The 23,349-nt window shown below is 39.3% G+C and overlaps 1 protein-coding gene across 1 annotated transcript in view; it reads left to right on the forward strand.

The window, feature by feature from the left end:
- Positions 1-23,349, forward strand: part of PARD3 (par-3 family cell polarity regulator) — a 737,069-nt gene that overhangs the window by 105,890 nt on the left and 607,830 nt on the right. The window contains exons 2-3 of the mRNA XM_019528913.1: positions 6,981-7,041; positions 8,796-8,897. Coding sequence (XP_019384458.1) covers positions 6,981-7,041; positions 8,796-8,897 — 163 coding nt within the window. The remainder of the gene's footprint in view (positions 1-6,980; positions 7,042-8,795; positions 8,898-23,349) is intronic.

Below are 23,349 nucleotides of genomic sequence, written 5' to 3' on the forward strand. Positions count from 1 at the left end.
TATTTTATGTTTGAGAAACGAGATTCTCACTCCCTTGGACAATCAGGTGTCCACGTTAAAGGTTATCTTTGAAAGTCTGGGTCTGGAGCTGCATTAATGGACATTGCTCAAATGTAAGGGGTCAACATAGTGTATTTTAGAAGAATGTGGTTTGCTTTGCTTCTACAGGCAAGCTAAGACATGTAATGGCCACACACTGGCTTGAGGTTGAGGAGATTCAGTAATTCTGGGTGGTTATGGGCTAAAAAGCAATGGAATTTCTTTGCGGAGTAAGACTTGACTATCTTACTGTTCAAATAGTGCTCTCTGCTGGCCACTTCACAGGCATCTTTGGCAAAATACTCTGCCGTAGTTGTTACCCAGATCTACTTTGGAGTGTGTCTGCATATATATTGGGACATTTTGCTTATGCCATGGCAGATCAACTGCTGCCAAAGTGGGCATCACAGGAGAACTTAATTGGTTGGTAAACGGAACAAGAAGCCTTTATTTTTATGAATAATAGATGGTATGAACACCAGAAAATAAAACTTCCCACCTCAAAATATTTTAGGAAACTTTCAACTTATTTTTCCCTTATTGGAATGTAGTTTTTTCCTGCCTAGGGGAGTTGTGCAGATCTCTCAAGTAATACTTTCCTTGGGGCAGCCAATCAGGGTGCCAGGGTACCCTGCAGTCCTGCAAAATCTCTTAAAAGGTGCTGTGAGGTGTGAGAGAGGCTCAGGCTTGTTCCTGCCTGGACAATTCTGTATCCTTACTATCTGGCCTCTCTGCAAGGAGGTAAACACCAGAATAAATATAATAGTCTTTTAAACTGGGTGCCATTGAATTCACAAATGTTATGGAGGGGTGCCTCAAGTCCAAAAAGGTTGAGCCATAGGACAAGCAGCTTTATTTTCGCATGGAACAGAAATGCCTTTGTACTCCCCCGGAAAGGAGCTGCTTATGAAAACTGAAGCGAATATTTAGAAATGAAAGAGTAGGAACTCTTCTATGCCATTAGCAGTAACACACATTAATTTTTATTACTGTTGCCTAGGTTTCTTTTCTCCACATATGGCCCTTGTTTATATTATTTGAGAGATTGCAGCCATTAGTGGTAAAATAACTATAGAATGTAGAGTAAAATTACTTAAGGCACTTTTTTTAAAGCTTATCTTGGATGCTTTTGTTTTGTTTTGTTTTGTTCAGTCCTGATGCAATAACAAATGAATGGGTATTCTTACTAGCTTTATTAGACAACAAGTTCTTGCTTCCACTTTCTGCTTAGTTAACAAATATGAATCTTTTGTTACAGGGAACTTCAAGGTAGAAAAAACAGTTTTTACAAGTTAACTTTAAATTTTATGCAAATTTCTGAGCAGATTCAAATGATGAGCTAACTGGGTATACACAGGAAACAGAAGGTTTGACTTGCTCTGACTTGAGCAGTGTGGCAATGATTAAGTGAATGTATTGCATTGACTGTCAAGTTTAGCACTGGTAGTCTCTACCCTTGTGTTGAACAAACTGATCTTGCCAGTTCTGCTTGTTGTATGTATGAATGATACAGACACCCGTGTAGCTTTTAATTGCACCTTACTTTACTAGTTTACCCTTCCCAAAAGAACTAAATTATTGTACGATGATGTAGTTAACCATTTGCTTGAATACAGTAAAACTTGATACCATATTGCATTGAGAACCTAAAATCATTAAATCAGTGGTTTTCAACCTATTTTAAGACTTGAGGCATCCTAAGGAAAATGCCAGCTTTTAGTTTTCACTCACTTTATGACTACAGAAGAAAAACAAAGCAATTCTTGTGTTGCAGAGAATTCAGAAAAGCCATGGCAGGTCAAAATGTTTTTTGACACTGGATTCCTATTTGAAATCCCTGGGTTTCTTGTCAATCAAGTTTGCATACCTAATAGTGCTGATATTGTTGGCACCCCATATTACCTGTGCAGGCTGTAAAGGCACCCCAGCTGAGAATCACTTGGTTAAACTCTAAGACTTAAACATTAACAAGAGTGAGATTTTATTAGCATGGCTTCCTTTTGTTACCATGTTGTCATTTGAAGTAGGCTTAAACTGTAACCATATGAGTAAAAGAGAAATATATACCAGACCTGTTGTTTTTGAATGTTATTCTAGATGGATTTTATTAAAATAATGTATTTTCAGAGAACTTGTGAACTTTAAAAAAAAATTCTTTTAAATATATTTACTTCTTGGTTTTTAAAACCCTTTAAAAAAGTGTAATTTCCCAGAAGATTGAGTGCATTTGCATCCTTGATGTCTGCCTCCCCCCAAAAATGGGCCTAGGCATTGCAGTAGGACAGCTTGGTCTTCTAAGGTTTTTAAGGATTTGTTTGTTTGAGATGGGGATAATGTGAAAGGTTGATACTGAGACATCTGTATGCATAAGTTCAAAACGGGGCCACCTTGAGGATTTTTTATTGAAGCATTAGCTTTATCGTTGTAATAGAAGATCCATAGTGGAACACTAACTTGCCAGGTAAACATTACCGAAAATACCTTTTCCATATGGGCTGAGTTGACTGTAGCTCCAAGGGCCATTTATGGAGTAATCGCAAATTGGAGATTTTTTATTTTAAGGTATTGCACTAGACAGTCTCTTACTTTTAGCTGCAACCTAAATGCCCGATGGTATATAATGCACTTTGACTATCAGATTTGTTGGCTGCATTAGAAGGAAATTAACTTATTCCTGATGACTGGGTTATGATTCTCAGTATATGTTTGATCTAAGCTAAAATAATGTTGTAAATGGTAATTTTGAAGACATTATTACTAATATGCTGAGTGGTGTTCTCTAGCTGTGATGGAATACATAATGGGTCAAGCTGTGAAACGATAGGGATAAATACCATGTTAGCTGGCTGTATCAGTGCGATTACACTGGAGTGCAACTCAAATACTATAGATGGGCTTGCTAGTGCAGTATGGTTATTGAATCAGAAGTTTTGAATCAAAGTTGAGCATTGCCAAGGTGTAAATGTTTTGATTTTTAGTAGTTGGTGTAGACGTTGTTTCCAAAATTTGGACCCAGTGTTAGGTCACGATTTCAGTGACTCTCAAAGTCCATAGTTCTTGGATTTCTTCCCTAGGAGCAATGTTTTTTGTTTTTGTTTTTTTTTCCATTGCTTAAAATTTATGTAAATAATTTTGAATCGAGTAGTAATTGCACAAAGCAAAGAAGAGTCAAGAAATAATGATCTCCACATGGTATGGAGGAAGCTTTAATTAAAAGGCTTAATGTTGTTCCATATTTACTTTCCCAAATGCTGGCTAGGTAAACTCTTGGCAAATTAGTTTAATGTATTTCAAGTCTGGTCTTGCTGACCTATTGTTTTGTCAGTGTCTTGTCAAACAGGAAGAGCTAATGCATATTCGGCTTGTAAAGTAAAAGAGGGATAATTTTTTAAAATGAAATGTTTTGCAAACGGAGGAATAATATAGCTTATATCTACACTTATTTTGAGAGTTGATTATACATGTAATGTGGTATAATTGTAGTAATTGTGCTTTGGAAGCAGAAATTTCCAGTATTGATCCTGTAATCTTGTTTGCCATCTTGCCCTTTATGTATTGAGTGGAAATTTAGCCTGCTCATGGTCTAAGTGAGAGGCAAATACCCAGGAATATCTGACTTCTGATTTCAGTTCAGAAGTTAACTGTGGTCTTGGCCAGTCATTGAACATTTTAAAAAATAAATCTGTTCCTTGTCTGTAATCATTCTCTGTTCTATAGGGACAAAGTATCTTGGGTAAAGTCCATTGAGCTAAGAACAGTTAGGGTTCAGAGGATGCCGCTGAAGACCCGGGATGTACCTCCTGTTGGTTGTTTGTTTTGTTTGTTTGTTTATTGTTTTTGTTTTTCTCTCCCAAACCAGGTCTCTAGTGTTGGGGAAACATAACTCAAGGTAATTGGTTACTGTAATAACAGCAGAACTCGTTAAAGCATAGACTTTCTGCTAGATGTCAATTCTGTTGAGCCCAGCTGTTTTTAACCAATCACATTCCAGTGGTCCATTCATACCAGGAAGTACAGCTGCTTTTTGTAGTAGAACTGAAGGTGAGAAAGTTGTCTTTCCTATTGTTCTCTGTTGGTTTGAAAGTAGGATTTACAAAGGTATATTTTCACTGGACTTTGTTCTAGGGTTTGTCAGATGAGGAGCTTTGGTGTTCCAGGTAAAAAGTAGCAGTTCTGCCCAGTCTTTTTTGTAAATATTAGTGAAACATTAAATACTTATGTTTAAACAATAGGCTAGTGTATGATTATTGGTTGTTGGGTACAGTGATGTGATATCTGGAGATGTGGCAAAAAAAGCTCCATTAGGAGCTTGAGGAGTATTTTAGATTCATAGATTGTTAGGAGGCTGGAAGGGACCTCACAAGATCTTTGGGTCCAGCCCTACTGCACTAGGCAGGAAAGATAACTGAGGTTGGGTGACCCCAACAAGGTGATGGTCCAGTCTGCTCTTGAAGATGTCCAGGGTAGGTGATTCCACCACCACTGCAGGGAGCTTATTCCACAGTCTGGACACCCTGACTGTGAAGAAGTTTTTCCTAGTGTTGAGCCTGAAACAGTCTTCCAGGAGTTTGTGGCCATTAGTCCTGGTTTTCCCCAAGGGTGTCCTTGTTGAACAGTTGTTCACCAAGCCCTTGATGTACTCCCCTGATGTAGTGGTAAGCTGATAACAAGACCCCTCTCAGCCTTCTCTCTTTTTTTTTTTTTTTTTTTTTTTTAGGCTGAAGAGACCCAAGTCCCTCAGCCTTTCCTTGTAGGATTTGCCTTGAGAGTCTTTGATCATATTGGCGACTCTTCTCTGGACTCTCAAGCTTTTCCAAGTCCTTGTTGAAGTGTGGCACCCAGGACTGGATGCAGTACTTGAGCTATGGTCTCGCCAATGCTGAGTAAAGCGGAAGAATCACTTCCTTGGTTTTTTGCTTGAGATGCATGCTGGAGTATTGTTTGCCCGGCTAGCTACAGCATCGCACTTCTGGCTCTTGTTTCTGTTATGGTCTTTTATTACCCCCAGGTCCCTTTCAGTCATGGTGCTAGTCAGTTTGGTGTCATTGAGCCGGTAAGTACATCGGGGATTGTTTGTCCCCAGATGGAGCACTTCATCTTGTTCTGATCTGTCCAACTTGCCAGCCTGTCTAGATCCACCTGTATCCGCAGCCTCTTTTCAAGCGTGACCGCATTCCCCCATAACTCGGAATCATCCACAAACTTGTTCAGTGAGGTCTTCACCCCCACATCCAAATCCAGTGATTTAAAGATGTTGAAAAGCACTGGACCAAGCGCTGACCTGAGGGATACCATTGGCTGCTTCTCACCAGGATGACACATCTGTTCATTAGTACTCTCTGGGTCCTGTCCGGCAGCCAGCGTCCTACCCACCTAACTGTTGAGCAGTTAAACCTGCAATCCTCCCATTTTCCTGTGAGAACCTTTGGTCTGGTATCCCAAGACGGCTTTTGGAAGTCTAGGTATACAATGCCGAGCTCATCTCTCTCATCCAGGTGATGAGTTACCTGGTCTTAAAAGGATAAGTTTACTTTGAGAATAATTTTAAACTAACTTGATTTAGCTCAAGTGTGGTTTTCTTGTTGTTGTTGTTGTATTTTTTTAATATTAAATTTTTGATATATGGAAAACTTAAGTAGGAATGAGACTCTTCCCCCTACTTCTGCAAGCAAGAGGCTTATAATCCTAACATGGAATGTTTCACTCAATCTAATCTATGTAAACTAAATTTAAAAATCAGCCCAGTAAACTGGGTCTCTGTATACATGCATGCACAAAAGGTGTGCCCAGCCTTTTTGGCATATAGGCTGGATCATTGATGACAGGTCCATCCACAGGCTTGATTTTTTTTCATCCATGGGCTTGGAAATGTCTTAGTGGGGCCTGATGTAGCCATGCAGGGCTGGGTCCTAGCTAGGCTGTCGTATGGCTGCATCGGGCCCCACTACCACCACAGGGCATGATCCAGTCTTTATGGGGCTTGGAAACATGGTGGTAGGGGAGCAGTGGCAGCCTACTTCCAGACCTGTGGTCATACCTCTGGTGAGACCTGCAGGCTGGATTACATAACTCCAAGGGCTGTATCTGGCCCACTGCTGGAGGTTGAGCACCACTGATGTACATAATTGTATCTGAGTACCTTATTCTGATATTGAAAACCTAAGTCGACATAATAAGGGACTTGTTAGGTTTTTAAAATGGTAAAAGATGGGAAATAAGGGATGGGTGCAATGCTTGAGGACAATCGCCTGGAGAAATGGAGACCCAGAGAGGAAAAAGGTGCAAACCCATGCATGGCATCAAAAGGAGAGAAATGGAGTGAGGGAGTAAAAGCAGCGTGTCTTCAATTAAAAAAAAAAAAAAATGCTTATAGGATTTCTTTTTTCTCTTTACCTTCATAACAAAACAATTACCAATATTTTTGCCCCCAAAATGATAATTTGGGGAGTTACCAGTGAAAATGGCATTCCTGCTTCCTGTGTAACATTCCTTCATATATGAAAATGAAATGCAAATCCTTTCTTTAAGACCCCAACCTGCATATACACCACACCCATTTCCTGTCTTTTTTTGCCTTATGTCCTTTCTTGGTGATATCTGGCAAGCCTTGACTTCTTTTCTCCCTTTCCTCCCTCTCATTTTACCTTGACTTGTAAAAGTGTAACTTGGTAATCTTTTAACTGATGAGTTAAATTGAGTTAATAGAATTTCACAGTTGCACCTTTTTAAAATGCAGATGTAAATGGTACTAATTTGGCTGTGGGTAAGCCCTGTTGAAACCACACCTATGCCAGGAATTGCATTGAAAAGGAGGCTCCTTTTTAAAACATTCCTTATTCAAATTAGTAATACAGTCAAACCAGACAATACATACACGTGATGTCTGATCCATGTGTCACAGGTTTCTGATCAGCTGAATGTAATTATTTGTTTTGTTTAAGTAACAACAATGACTTTGACACTGAACAAAATGCAACTTGGATGGTTGAAGTCTTTGGCCAGGTACAGATGTTCAAAAAGCTTGAGGCAGAAGTGATCTAAGTTTGCATGCTTTACTCTAAACACCCTAGGTTAGAGGGGGAGTGAACAGAACAAATATTCATCCTTTGGGGGTGGGGGCACATGGGCTGCCTGCACTGGCTGAGCCCAGCAGACTGAAGGCACTCTAGCATGCCTCCCAATGTGCCCTGCTGGCTCCCTGGGCTTCTGGAGAGTCCCAAACACAGCCAAATGCCTCTCGCCCCTCCAGTGCCTGCCACTCTGTCAGCTGAAGCCAGATGTGTGGGGGGGGGGGAGGAGGAGGAGGAGTACTGGTGTCTGTCTCTGTGTGACAGAGCAACAGGAGGAAGGGGGACTGCTCCCTCATGCCCGACACAGGGGCAATAAACCGGGCTAACCTAAATTGCTTAAGTCTTATATAGTGTTGATCCAGATCTATCTTGGACTGGGTACTGCCATTTTTAAGCCAGTCTGTGTGTGAGTGCTGAACTGTTCAGTTACAGCTATAGCCTGGTTTTCAATCATGTGTACCAATGTACGTGTAATATCTGTATGTGACCTTCGAGCTTGCAATTAGATCAAGTCTTAATCTGAGTAGATATGAACAAGAAGCTCAGAGTTAGAAAATTGTTGAGAGGCTGTACTAAAAATGTAAATTAATGGTATTGATCTATGTAGAATGGGATTTAAGGATTTGTTCATAAAATACTTAGCTTTTTCCTACATTTTAAACATACAGGCTTTAATAAATGACTAGTGGTTTTGGTTTTGATTTGTTTTTGTGGACTCCCTGATCTTTTTTTAAACCTAAGTAGAGATATGAAATGGCCAAATGTTTGTGGTTTGTTCTTTTTTTTAGGTGGCTGATCACTATTTGTGTTCGGAAAATTGGGCCCTTCAAGGTGCTGAAAGTTGAGCTCCCAAAACTTAGGCATCCAAAATTACAGTTCATTCTGAAAATCATGCCTTTCATATGAATATACTGAATTTGTGTTAATGTTACACACTAACCAGCTCTGTTTCATTCTTATTACTCTTTTTAGAGGTTGGGTAGCTGGGGTGAAAAAGGGTTATATCTAATTTTGTGTCTAGGCCTCTGGTCATAATACAGTTTTCTTACCAGATGAAATTCCTTTTAGGAATAACAAATGCAGTAAGTCAGGCTGAGTTCAGCAGAAAACTATAATTAAAAGGGCTTTGCTTCTGTGCATGAAAGTTGATTCTAGTAAAAGGGTTTGCTTTTTATGTATGGGAGTGCTGGGAGGCTGTGGAAAGCTTGCCTTTTTTGTGTGCATGTAAGTCATGTAATTCACTCAAATCACCATACCATGTGAAACTTCTAGATCTCACATAGCAATGTCACTGGAAAGAACCATATTGGAGAACTTGTTCCTTTACAATATTAAGATATATCTTGTAGCTTATATCTTAACATAGTCAGTTGGACTGTTCTGTGTATTTTATGCCTATTCTTTGCCTGTACCTGAGCTACATCAGTCTAAGGTGTGCTAGAAACTTTTGTTGCATAAGTAATAGTAATAAAACTGGGAATAATATTGCTCCCCTAATTCTCTTTATGATAGGAAAGAGGATCAATATACTCAAATATGACTATAATGGAAGCTTTGGCCTCTTTTATAATTCACTGACATTGAAAAGCAGGTCAAAAGTTTGTATGTAAGAATTTAACTGAAATGGAAAATAGCTTTTCATCAATGTGTGTGACATTTTCTGGTGGTTTTCTTTCCTTCCTGCAGGATCCAAACTATTGGATACAAGTACATCGACTAGAGCATGGTGATGGAGGAATCCTAGACCTTGATGACATTCTTTGTGATGTAGCTGATGACAAAGACAGAGTGAGTACAGACTAAAAGGGAAGACGTTGAAGGAGCACACAGTGGTTCATATTTCTCACACAGATGCAGAAGATAGGGTGGCAGAAGGTGGGAGCTGAACAATAGAGAAGTAATTTTTCTGAGTTTTGTAATATGGGCTTCTTTCATAAGAATGCAAAAATACTTCAGTGAATTTTAGCTGGAAATATACTAGAAAATACTTGTTTAAAATGAGATTTTGGTTTTCTCAGATTTGACAGGGTAGAATATAAAACTGAGGTTGAAAAGAGAAGTTGGAAAAAGCTTAAGTGCATGTTAAGTTTTTAAGAAATGTGGCTTAAAGTTCAGATCCTAGTTCCCTATTTAGACAGGCTAATAAGTAGTCTGGCTTTGAAAACAGCAAAGTATACTTTTAAAAAAATTGCATTGGGTACTGATGAATATTCAGTACTTTTGAAAGTACCCAGCCACTTGTATGGATATGTATCTTCAGCACCATTTTCGAACACCTTGGACATGTAATACAGATTTGCTTTATCTGATAAGTTACATTTCAGTTGAGTAGCAGGTGTTGGTTCGGGTTGATGGTTATATTCACATCATCTCAAATCACATACTGTATAAAATAATTAGGTAAAATGTAGAGGTTTTATAAAACAGACTAAATGTTCACACTTCTCTACCAGGCTGTGCACCTAGCACTTCTGGGTGAAGCTGCTGTAGTTCCAACAAAGCCTTAAGCTTCTTTGGGCCCTATGCTGCTTAATCTCATGACTTGGATTTGTCCCTGAGGAGCAATAGTCAATCTCAAAACTCCTTGTTGTTTCTTCTGAGGTTTACTCTTAAGTGTTAAGAAATAAACACTGTAGTCATCCTATTTCTCTTGGGACAAAGTTGAATTGGCAGTACTACTTGAACTCCTGCAGCGAGGCTATAAAAATAAGTTGTTCAGGGAATCCATAGAGTGTGGAGACTCCTCTCTGTCTGCAATGCTAAGATTACTCAAGATATATACAGTATTTAGTTTTCAGGAATCTCCTCTCTAAGAATAGTGCCCAGTTAAGATTTCAATAAAATTGGAGACCACGTAGGAACTTATTTATTCAAAGTTAATTATATAACTGCCAGTTATGAGTTTAGACTGGAAAGCTTACCAGCAACTTTAGTTTTATGTTAAAAGTACATGACCCAAGTACAATTTGAGGCCTTCCTTCCCAAAGGAGAAACTAACCTTTTGTAATTTGAGAGGTTTCTTTCTTGGCCTTTGCTTGAAGGCTTGAAGTAGGGTAGTTCTTTTTACTGAAACTCCGTGGGTGTTTTTTTATGCATGACTAACAGATAATAACTCCACCACTGAAATCAGCAGTCATGACTGCAACCAGATTTGTTTTTCTGCCAAAGTGAGACGGTGCTTGTTGGACAACATCACCAAACTTGTTTCCTCTTTGATCTTAGAAGCTGATGTGTACCTTGAATTTTTACTGACTGCATTTATCACTTAAGCATTTTCTTTAAAAGGCCTTGGGATGTTTATGGGAAAGGTGCAACAGAGGCGTATATTACACTGTTCTGATTTTTAAACCCTGAATTAATCTAATCATTCTCACTTTGGTCTTCCCTTTTGACTCAAGTACCTCAGTCTCTAGCCACTTCTTCCAGTTGCATATGGTTTGATTTCTTTATAGCCACTTTGAGTACTGCTGACCTTTCCAATTCCATTTACTTTTGTGTTTCTAGTTTTCTTTAGTATAGAAACTTCAAACAGTCGAACTCCACGGTGCAGAATGTTGTTGGCCCTTCAACCAGTGACACAGTTGCATCTATAACTTTTAATTTTTTGAGTGAATAAGCATAATGTAAAAATGTTATACAGTTTGTGTTATACAGACCTGAGGAAGAAATGTCTTGCATTTGAAAGCCTAACTTTTATTTCAACGATGTAGTTGGTTCAGTAAAATAAATCGCCCTAAGTAATCCTTGCCTTGCATAATTTCTGCACCATCCTGGCTATACCACTCTTACACTATTTTCAAAGTAAAGCATATATACTTAAATAAAAATTTTAAAAAGCATGTATGCTTAAATTACTATTGTAGTACATGAGATTTGTTCTTAGTGCTTATTTGCATATTTTATTGAACTGGAGCAAGAATACCCAGACCTGTACAGGTCCCATCACCTTTGCATTCATTTTCAAGGGAAAAATTCTAAGATAAACCAAAGAGTAAAGTTGAGAAACAAAATCCTACTTGTTCAGTACCTGATTATTTGTTTTGGTTTATTAAGTATATATTAAATAATGTATCTACATATCAATTATCCTTTTCATTAAGTCTAATATCTCACAAATATTAAGTATCTTTAATGATTTAAAGATGTATGTATTCATCTAGTGCCTTCACTGCAAACAAATTTTGTGTTTTTCAGCACAAATTAATGAAATGACAAACTTGAGGAGTAGTATGAAGAACACTTGCTTTTGCATCAGGGTTGGCATGAAGAAAATGTTCCATCCTCTAAGTGCACACAAATATCTTTATAGACCAGCTGGTGTCAAACTTGTCTGGCCCTGTGGGCTTGATGAATGGTGTTGGGCTGGTTGCCCTCCTCCTCTTCTCTTCCTTCTTCCTTTCCCCCCTCCCCACCATCCAGCACATGCAGAAGGAAGAGGCCCAGCATCCCATATCCCACATGGCTTGGCTGCTACTCTGGAAGGAATCCCAGTTGTGGGCTACTTTCCGCAGTCCTGTCGGGTGCCAGCATGCCAGTTTTTTTACCAGCATACTTGGCAGCTAAGCCAGCAAGAGCCCCATCAGTACTGCAGCTTTTTTCTGCTGCTACAGCCAACTGACTGGGCAAGAGCTATAGCACTGGATCTCTGGGAGTACCATGGCTGCTTCCTGTGGCAGCAGCTAAGCCTTGGGTGACAGCTGCAGTGATAGAGGCCCAACATGGGGAAGAAGCCTGGCACTGTGGGTGCTTGACTGCCACCCTGGGAATAAGCCATGCTGGTGCTCAAGCTTCAGCACCATAGGTCTCATTCAGGAACTTTGGTGCTGCGGCAGGAACCTTCTGTATCGTACCTGCAGTCAGGGCAACAGTTTATGGGCCAGATGACCTGGCTCTGACCTGTAGGCCATATGTTTGGCAGCCCTATTATGGACAACAGCTGTTATGGGTGGAACAACAAGAGCGTCTTTGTGATGGTCCCTTCTCCATTACAATCATAGAATCACAAAAAATTAGGGCTGGAAGGGATCATAGGAGGTCATCTAGTCCAGCATTCCCAACTGGGTTGGCTGCTAGTCCACAGGAGGGTTGGCTGCTAGACCAGAAGTCTGGAAATGACTGGCATACTGGGGAGCAGTAGCCAACCCTTTTTTATATTTAGCATAAAAAAGTACGCATGTCACTTTTTCTGGTCCTCATTTTGCCAGTCAGCAGCCACTTCCAGTCTGTGAACTAAAAAGGTTGGGAAGCCCTGATCTAGTCCAACCCTCTGCCCAAAATAGGACCATCCCCAACTAGATCATCCCACCCAAGGCTTTGTCTAGTCAGATCTTAACCTCCAACGATGGAGATTCTGCAACCTCTCTGCGTAACCTGTTGTAGTGTTTTATTGCTGTCCTCATGAGAGGGTTTTTCCCCGCTAATATCTAACCTAAACTTCCCTTGTTGCAAGTTGAGAACATTGTTTCTTCTGTCATCTGCCACCACTGAGAACAGCCTAACTCGGGGGTTGGCAACGTTTTTGGGCAGAACCCCAGTGTGTAAGACATCAGTGTGGCAGGGTAGCCATGTAGGACCCTAGCTTTGTTGTGGCAGTGCAACCCTGGCCCCTTCCCTGCTATCTGCCCCAAGGTGCATGTGTCAAGCAAAATGGCTTTGAGTGCCACACTCCTGTGCTGGCCCCTAGTCTAGCTCCATCCTCTTTGAACCCACCCTTCAAGTAGTTGAAGGCTTCTATTAAATCTCAGCAGTCTTTTTTTTTTCTCCAGAGCTAATAAGCCCAGTTCCCTAAGCCTCTTCTCATCAGTCATGTGCCCCAGCCCCCTCTCCATTTTCATTGCCTTGTGCTGGACTCTGATTTTGTTCATATCCTTTCCGTAGTGGGGGGGGGGGCCCAAACCTGGGCAGAGTACTCCAGATGAGACCTCCCAGTGTCTGGTAGAAATCATGACTTCCCTTTATCTATTAGCTTTGCTTCTACTTATGCAGCCCAGTATGCCTTTAGCCTTCTTTGCAACAAGGCCACACTGTTGGCTTATATTCAGCTTATTATCTGCTGTAATCGCTAGGTCCTTTTTTTTTTTTCTGCAGAGCTGCTGCTTGTCCAGTTGATCTGCAGCCTGTACTACTGTATGGGATTGTTCTGATCTGAGTGCAGGACTTCGCACTTGTCCTAATTGAACCTTGTGAGATTTTTTTTGTTTTAGTCCCCAGATTGACTAAGGTCTCTCTGAATCCTAGCCCTGTCCTCTAGCATATGTACTCTTCTCTCCAGCTTGGTGTCAGCTGCTAATTTGCTGAGGATGCATTCCATTTTATGTTCACCAGCGAATGGGAACATATTGAACAAAACCAGCCCCAGGACCAGTCCCTGGAGTACTCCACTTGATACCAGCTGCCAACTTAGACATCAAGCCATTGATTTGAGCCAGATGATCCAGCCAGTTTTCCATCTACCCTTACAGTCCATTCATCTGACCTGTACTTCCTTCCTTAGCCTCCTGACAAGTATGTTGTGGGAGACCAAATCAAAAGCCTTGCTAAAGTCAAGGTACACCACATCCACTGCTTTCCCTGCATTTACAGATCCGGTCCTCTCATTGTAAAAGGCATTCAGGTTGGTCAGGCATGACTTGTACATGGTGAATCCATGCTGTCTGTTCCTAATGCCCCTACTTTTCCAAGTGCTTAGCACACTGTGAGGAATCCATTTCTAAGACTATTTTGATTTTACCTTCCACCTGTCCTTATCTCTAGATTAGCGGTGAGTAGGTTTATTCCCCAGAGTTACTTGACATGTTAAGAGTAGCCCTGCATGTAAGGAAAAAAGAATTTTGCATAAATAACTTACCCAGCATGTTGTTATAATGTTTGTATTAAACTGCATCACCCTATGAGGAAATGTAATGTTGGCAATTTTTATGTAGCTGTTTATACCAGCAGGTGGGGAAACTTTGCACACACTAAATTTATAATCCTGTGATGGCATGTACTTAAACTGATAAAATAATTCATGTACACAATATAGATCTTTTAAGTTTCTTACTGGTTTTTAATTTTTACTGAAAAGCCTCTTTCTGACTGTTAATCATCTACGAGGAAGAAGGCACTAAAGTATTTAGCCATTCGAGCGATCCAACTGGTTGTACCCTGGATTTTTTTTTAAATACTATTTAAATAGTGTTCCTCATAGTATTATTCCTTCATTAGATCAAACATGTTATTAATTTTATAAAATGGAATAAAACATTTTTGATTATACTGTGATTACCTGTTTTATGTCGCTTACAGTTGAGACTTTTTCTGGAGTTCACCACAGATGAATTTTTCAGTAGAAATATTTTCATGGTGTATTCATAAAACAGATATCTGTATCTTATAAATACTAACGGGAAACATTTTTTCGTTACTTTCTATTAAAAAAATTTTTTTTGATGGAAGAAATAACATGAATTTAATACTAGAGGTATTCAGTTCAAATACCAAAGATAAGCATGCTTGTTACTGTACAGTTTTAAGAAACTGATGTTTTTTTCTGTGTATGGTAGCACTGCTTGAAGTGATGTAAAGAGTATTTATGTTTTTCAGTATAAAATGGATGGGTATTGTGTCTGTGATTAGCCTATCTTTTACTACTCTTTTTTTTTTTAAATTTTCACTGCCTAAGAACTCTTTCTGTCCTAGTTTTAAATAATCTTTAAAAGTAATTTGTGTCCTTACAGGCACCAGTCTTAGAAGGTAGAGTAAACTTCCACACTGTCAGTCACCAGCCGAGTTAGCAGGCTTTCTGTTGAGGCGTTCCTGATGAAGGAGAACTATAAAGAAACTTTAGCTTTGGGAGGTGCTTGTGCAAAATTAACACAATGGTAGTTTTTGTTATTAACCATGTAAAAGTGGCCATACTTTCTCAGAATCAACCAAACTGTTTTTTCTTTGCCAAATATAAGGGTTCTTGTTTGTATATGCAACGTTCAATTTGGATAACACAGGTTTTAGGATTGACAGTTGGGATAGATGAACAAATGCAGAGCCTTTCGTTTATAGGCTACCAGAAAAAAAAGCCTTTGGATCAAGCAGAATTGATTATCTCAGTGTTGTGCAGCAGTAGTTGGTGATCTTGGTTCAGTTTGTAGTGCATACATGTGTGTGTTCTTCCTTCGTCTGATTTTTTTCCTGGTCAGATTGAGGCAGGAAGCACTGTGTCATTATGGTTCATACTGTACTTGAATGACTAAAGAGGATTTTAGTCGAATCCAAGGATTTCAGTCCGGCACTGTTCATGACCCATAAATTGCTTTTAAGAAGAAAAAAAAATACTGTGCAAGTAATTCCTTGTTTTAAATTCCATTTTTTTAAAGTGTATGTATAGGAGCTAAAACTGTTCGGCAAATCTAGGCCTACAGGTAATTATGATTGAATCATACTTATTCTAAAAAAAGGTCTTTTTAAAAATAAATGAAAATATATAATTCTAGTCCTGCAGAGTCTGATGTTCGATGGATGGCTTGGAGACTTCAGTCTTCTGTGACTGGTGCTGCTCCAGCACATTGTGAAGATTACAGGCTTTGACTCGAATGGGAGGGTAAATGCAGTAGCTATGCTCTGCCATTAAGTTGTCAGTCATTATGGGGAGTAGTGGAAGAATAAGAGGGATGTCTTTGTGAGCTGGAATACTATGGAGTTGTGAGACCAGTGGCAATTATTCAGACTGTTAGCTTACTCAGATTTGTTGAATTTATAAGTAGCTTTGCATTGATTATCGTTGTCCATGAAACCATGCATTTTTCATGGATTTTTGCACGGCTCCACAGCCAAGTACAGATTAACTGCTGTTGATTTCTTATCTTTTGGTTTATTTTTGTAGCAGAAAAAATATGTCTGCAGGAAGTATTCTCTAAATGAAGGAATATGCTTTTTTTTTGTCTTGATTGGCTTAGCATTTTCTAATACTCAAGCAGCTCTTTAGTCCTGTGCAACTTATCTTTTATTTATGTCCCATGAAATGCTGGGATGCACAGTAAAGCAAAATTATGTAGTAAAGTGGCAGTGTCTAGACTAAATTTCCATATTTGCATGTCTCTGCAGCAGCATATTTATTTGCAGTTTTTGATAGTATCCCTGGTTCAGCTATTGCTAACTGCTACAGGATGCTATCTTCTTATTGGTGATAGGCATGTGATCTGAAATTCCTAGGAGGAAGCCTGTGGAGTTTGCATTTTCCCTGAAATACAGTTAGCAAAAATTAGATATTCCTTTGGTAGAGCAGTGTTGAAATGGAGTTCATAAAACATTCATAATACAGAGCGATTGTTAAGTGATCGAATTGCTGCTGAAATTTTCACTGAGATAACAAATAGCATTTTACACAAATCCCATTTTAGAAGCCTATAAAGGCTCTTTAGTCTCTTAATTAGTGTCTGGGCCTGTCTTGCCTGACGGGAGATTAATGTAAGCCCTGAACAGTTGCCTCTCTGACATGAGGGCAAATTAGAAACTTTTTCTTTTTGGATGCATTTAAACCTTTGGTCTGTTCCGTAGACTTTAGCTTTTTAACTTCCTCCAATAAATTTACTGTTGGACTTGAAATTGTAGTGCTTCTGGGAAAGGTTCTATTTCTTTCTTTCCTACAATTGTCAATCTTTAGGTGCCTTTAAAAAAAAAAAAAATAAAAGGTCAGAGAGTTGCACAAAGTTTTTATGAATAAGACGGGGGATTGGGTTCAGGGTGTATACCCCCTGTTGGATCAGTTCTGAAGCCTGCTTTGTAGCCTGCCTGTGTGAATTTTATGAAACTTGCATGGGCCTCATCCTGTAATAAATGATTTGTGGACAGAGCACCACGAAGTGTAGTTTTCATTGCAAAACTGAGACTTATCCCTGTGCCTCAGTTCCTTCTCTGTAAAATTAAGTTTGATTATTCTTTGACACTTTGGGGGGCTTTGAGGATCAGTTTCTTGCTTTGTGGTATGCTCTAATTATCTGTTGATAGAGGCTCAAAAATAATGTTGTTCTCTTTCAAAGTATGGGTTTGTTTCTGTAGTCCTTACCTGAGCAAAGTAGAACTGACTTTTGTCAGGGTTCTGCTTGAATAGCGATTCAAGGGTTTGTACCCCATGTTGGTTATCGCTGTTTTACTTGGACAATATTGACATCCTAGCCCAAGGATCACTCCTTGAGCCACTAACAAGGTGTATAACTCAAGTGTAAGCTTAGGAACATCTTTAATTCAACTCTTCAGATTATTAAATTAAGTTACTACTAAGCTTGATACTCAGAATTGTGATACGGTAAAAATACTATAAACTGTGCAACCCCTCATTTTCCAAAAAGCCCCTGCTCAGTAGAATTTAATCTTAATTTTTAGTAGTTATTTATCTGTGCAGGTAAAATGGCACCTTTCTCCTTTGTCATGTGTTGTGATCCACTATCTGTGCATTCCAAGAAAACAGGGCTGACCTTATAGCTTATTGTTTTTTGCTTATAACAGCCAGTAAAATGCCTCTTAAGCAATATCAGGCATCCATTCCTTATATCAGTTCTGATTTGTGAGATTTTTTTGAACATGGTAACACTTCTGTACTGAAGAGAGCTTTGAGATCTTGGTGCAATATTTTTATTAGGGATCCTCATTTTAACATTGCTTACTAATTATTGTATGGAGGAGAATCTAGTTTATAAAACCAACTTTTGGTTTGAATGAGTCTTCTGTGCCTGCATGTGCCAGGAAATGAGATCCTCAGGTGAAATTTTTGTTCCTGGTTTCCAGCTGTGACTTAAATGTATCTCTTAGTGATTTTTAAAAAAAGAAGAAAAAAGGAAAAGAACAGGAGGGATGTTTTGTATGTGCTTTCTGAGTTGAAATGGGACCCAAAGAGTACCTGCTACATATGTAACACCTTAGTCATTGCTTTAAAAGCTTTTGCCATATGTTTCTGATAAAGTAAGCTTGAGTGTTTGGCAGTGGAATAGGCTGACTAGGAAAGTTTATGCATCCCCATCTTTGGAGGTGTTCATGAAGAGGCTGAATAAGTGTTGGTTAGGGATAATGTAGTGCAGGGGTGGTCAGCCACCAGCCCATGGGCCAGATCTGTTGGGCTCTTCACACATCCAAAGATTTGGTGGTAGGGGGAGCAGGCTGCGGAACATTGTCCTGGACGGTGTTGTGTCCCTTTGTGGCATACAGGGCTCTGGGGCCCCAGGACCCAATCCTGACATGCAGGGGTGGTGCAGGACTTCTTTTTGGCATGCATGGCCCAGTCTGGCTTGGGGACTTGGACCTGCAGCACTCTTTGGACCCTCAGGGCCAAATGTTGAGCTCCACTAGTCTGGGGGCTATACTTATGCTACACAATGTTTCTGGCCTTTGCGAGTTGTCACATGGGGTTGGGAAGGAGTGTCCTCCTTTACCCCCACCCCCGGCAGTTAGGTGTCAGGGTTGTATTAAACTTCCTCAGAAATGCTGGCTGCAGGCAAAGCCAGGGTTTCTGAGGGATGTGCCAGGGCAGCTGCTGCTACTGCAACTAAAATCCAGAGGTTCCTAGCTAGAAGGTCTTTCCCCTCCATTTTGGTTGCCATATCTAGGGTTAAAAAAGAATCTAACTCTAATTAGGTTGGTGTGGACTTTGGAGGCATTTGTCTTCCTCTGTAAAGGGGGACCATGGCCTTCTTACCTGGACATAAAGCTGTTTTGATAACCCTTGCACCAGCAAGGTGCTGACTGCTGTTGTTTCTCTACTTTGGCTGTGGCAAGTTAGGTTGTATGACAGGGTTGACGTGTGGTTTTAGTAGTACTAGGTTAAACAAGATTTGTATGGGATGGTTTGGATAGGGATGAACTGCGATTCTGTTCTCAGCTGTCTGCAGCTGAGATGTGTATTTGAATAAAGCAACAGAAAGGAGTCTGTAGACCTCTTTTACAACTGAGACATGTTGATTTGCAGAATCTTACTCTTGTTTGTTCCTTTTAATGCTGTTCTGAGTGTTATTGATCTCACTACCACGTTTTCTTTCTAACCATCAGAAGAAGAACATTTCTAAGAATGATTCATTGTTAACTTTCTGTTAAATAACTTCTGTATCCAGAGCTACTTTCCTGTTACCTTTGTGTCTGAGGTTTATATTTTTATTTAAATGTGTATACATGCATATGTGAAATGACTGCAAGCTCTACCATGTTCTTTTGTTGTAAAAAGATTTGTGATGAAATCTCTTCATACTATCTTTATAAAATTTAAGGCAGTAATTCCATCGTATTTTCTCAAAGCAAGCAATATTTAACTTTGTAGGCAGTTGAAACTTGCTACAGAGATTAACTCTTACAGACTTAAACTACTTTTCAAACTCTGCAAAGGTGGTGAAATCTGGCTGAAAGTCATGAAACACTATCCAGTTGAAACAACCTGCAGCGACTGATTGAAGTTGCTGATCTTTCGGAAAGTTTCTGTGCTTGCCAGAAGTACATTGTTAAATAAAGTGACAGTCCATTGTATAGTACAAGTACAGCTTTTAAACAAGCTGTTTCCCTGTTTAGTAGCATCTGCACATAAGTAGTAGTTTAAATATTTGATTGTCTATGCAAATAAATAAACAAACTGTGTTAAGTATGCTTTGGCTTTAGTTGTTGACTCCAGTGTATATTAGACACGCCTAAGAAAGGCAGATTTTACTGCTACCTTCGATTATGACTTTATTTGCTTTAAAGTTTTTAATGATTAATTCTGCTGGGGAGGGCGGGGGAACTGAGGGCAAAAAACCAATGCTACAGCCAGGACAAGGGCAGGTCTAAGTTTTCACTCTTATTCTACATTCTTTTCAATCCCTGCTAGTTCAAGGGACATTAGCTATAACAGATGGAAAAGAAATTCCTATGGATGCTTTTAGGTTTTTCAATCCCAAAATATATGGGAAACCTCTGATTTTATTCTGACCAGAGGGAACATTTACCATTTGGAGGCCTTGTAGGTCTCTGAGTAAAATAAACCTCTCTGTTTCTCCTGAGAGAGAATTTGAGTTAAGGGCAAGTGAAGGCACTTTAGCACTTTATCATTTTTTTAAGTTTTGGTTAAACTGCATTTTTAATTAATTGTTTCTGTAGTTATTTGTGCCTTTCGAGGTCTTATTTCAAGTCAGTTTGCTGCAGTGCAAATTGATAACATGCTTATCTTCCAATTGCTATTGTAAGGGTTTCATTTTTTTTTCCTGCTTAACAGAAAATTAGCGATGATGTTATCAGCTGTTGAGCCGATGTTTGAAGGAAGCCAGGCAATATTTTTACCCTTTAACAATCATCTTGATTTTTAAAAACAATGATTGTTGTAGGTTTATATAGTTGCTGCTATCTCTAGTTTAGAGGGTACTGCCTAGAAATGTTCAGAAACTAAGTAGTTCAGGACTTCTCTGCTGAAGTGGACATATTTCAGGGCCTATAAAATATATATCAGGAAGTAGGCACCCTTCATCTAAATAAGGGAAAGGTCCACCCATAAAACCAAAAAAAACAGGGTAGCCGTGGTCTCTAATCTGGTGGCTGAAGTAAAATCTAAAATCTGGCTGCCAGTGATTTAGTATATAGTTGTCTCTCTGGTGAACATGCCTTCATGGGAGCTTTCAGGGATGTTGCACTTGCAGAATGTCAGGGGTGAGAGTACATTTCTGTGCTATCGGTCTGCCTCATACCTACAATACCACCATGTGAATGTTGTTTGAACATGTGGCACTGTATAATTCAACTTTTTAAATGCTTCTACACAGAAATCTATGGCAAAATTTAAAATATTTCAAAATTGGGTCACTGTGAATAATGAATTTTGTGCCACCTTCAGATAGCTTTTAACTTAATTTTGCAATATTATAATTTATCCTACGTCCCAGAGGTACCTTTTTCCGTGATTTGTAAAAGAGAGAGAGAGAGAACTAACGTTAGCATTCAGAATTTATTTTTGCAGCTATTTTATACCTTGACACAGGTAGGGTCTAAAAGACACACGATGATAATTCCACAGATATTCCTGATTAGAGATAATGAGACTAATACATAAATCGCTTGGCCTATATAGATAGCCCTTTCTAAATGAATGGATAGCTATTGCACCTATGAATTATTTCCACCTGCTTTTGTATACAACTGAAAGCCCATGAATCTAGTATAAAGCATTAAGGACAATTGTACAAATGTTTGTGGGGGGGAATTGTATTTTGTCTTTATCCAGAATCAGTTCTAGCATGTTAGGAGGCTGGAGTATTTTGCAGGAATGAGCTACAGTTTGATTGACCAAATAAATTGTGTATTATATATGGATAGTTTTGGTTTAAGGCTGTGACTTGCTCAGTCTCAGTAAGTCTTGGGAAATCATACCCTATAATTGTCACTATCCCAATGCAGATGCGCAAGCAAAATATCTATGCCAGCAGAAAGTTGCTTTGTAATTACATCCTCAGCAGCGTGATGTTAGTTCCAAAGATTCATTGGCGTTGGCTTTGGCTTTATTTCTGCTTTGGCTTAACAAATGAGGAAGATGTCAATGCCCGGCAGGTTTAATGCAGGCAGACCTCACCATCAGCTATTTTTAATGAATCTATGCATTACTTATTTTATTGTAGAACCATCCTTCAATTTTTGTTGCAAGGCTTTCTTCCCCAATCTAGCATGTTTTTGTGACCTGCTGAATACAGCTTTCTGCTTCAGAAATCTGCAGTGAATCTACCTTGCCTACCATGTGCACAGAACAAGGTCTGAGTAGGGGGTTAAGTGTTCTTCTTGTCCTTGCCTTTAGTCCCTTTATTTTCAATCAGTAGGGCAGTACTCCTGGTTGCTCTGTCCACCTGCTGAAAATACCTGAAACTATCTGGTGGAAGAAGGCAAGAAAAACAGAAGGCATTACATGATCTTAAAGTGGTTGTTTATTTTCAAGGTTCCCCCTCCCTTCTTCAGAAAGCAAGGTTGGCAGTACCTTTTTAAAATGAAATTTTGGGGGAAAATGAAATCACAGTTCATAAATCTGAGAATCCTTTCTTGTCTTGCCTCAGCAGTTCTGGCAAGGAAGCAGTTAAAAGGATGCTTTGAACCCAGACTTTTCTAGTTCATCCCCACACCCTGTTGATGCTGGCTTTCCTTCCACACCCAACCAGCTTGTAGTGAACTACCTTTCATTCACCTTTAACATGCTCAGCAAGATAGTTGCTACATTTTTTTAGATCAGCATCACTGCCACAGCCTGTTTCTGCTTATACAGTAGGCAGGATCAACGCCTGCTTCCTAATGACATTCACTATTAGAAGATCACCTGTGTTTTTGCCAGCCGGATGATCTGTTGGAAAAATTATCTGTACGTGGGCTCTGTTGTTTTTGGTTATTTGTTGTCTTTTTCTGTTGAGGGAAGCCAATACATAAGTGGCTCTTGGATGCCTGTGTATTGAAGGTTCTTTTTCCTTGGAGTTACCTTTTTTTGGTGGATTAAAATGGCGGACAAACCTAGAAAAAAAATTATGAAGAAGTTTTCTTCTTTTACTTATGACCCCCGGAGAGATTCTGTGAAAGTCAAGAGACAGTCCAAGTCTCTAAGTTTCAAGTCAGCTACACTGGAATTCAAGAAAAAGCGAGTGCAGGAAAGGCAGGTTTGTATCCAGTGTTTTTACTTTTCTGCTTTGAATGCAGCTCCCTTGTCTACAACTAATCATTTTTAATGAATACAGCAGGATATACTATTTAACAAGCAGTGGAAAAATGCATTGATTTGACACCAGTGTATGCAGTTGTTTACTTTCTGTAATGATTTCTCACTATTTTTATTAGTGTCCAATCCTTGTGACATGGGGGTTCTTTTAATGTAAAATGTGTATGACACTTGCCTGTAAAGTACCAAGATTGTAAATTTTGACATTAACAGAGTTGTTCATATGATCATCTTCAAACTGGTCTGAAGCTTAAGCAAAAAAAAATTTAAAAGTTTGGTAATCAGCATGGTTGTTTATATGAAAACTGCTTCCCTGAGTTGTCTTACTTCATTGACAAGTACTAGATCAGTAACAGTAAGGGCTGAAGTATTTTGATTTTTCACAGAACAGGTAAGGCAAGTCATTAACAGCACCTGTTTTGGAAAGAATAGTTGTTAAGTTCAGATGGTAGTTTTTAAGAAGAGCACTGTAGCTGATAATCTGTAAGAAGGAGCTAAGGTTGACATTCCTTTGTCTGTCATTCTAGTACAGGCAGTCCTCTGAGTTGCGACACAATTGGTTCCTGAAAACTG

Source organism: Crocodylus porosus, unplaced genomic scaffold (assembly GCF_001723895.1).
Source record: "Crocodylus porosus isolate Cpor-Errol unplaced genomic scaffold, CroPor_comp1, whole genome shotgun sequence".
Lineage (NCBI taxonomy): Eukaryota > Metazoa > Chordata > Crocodylia > Crocodylidae > Crocodylus > Crocodylus porosus.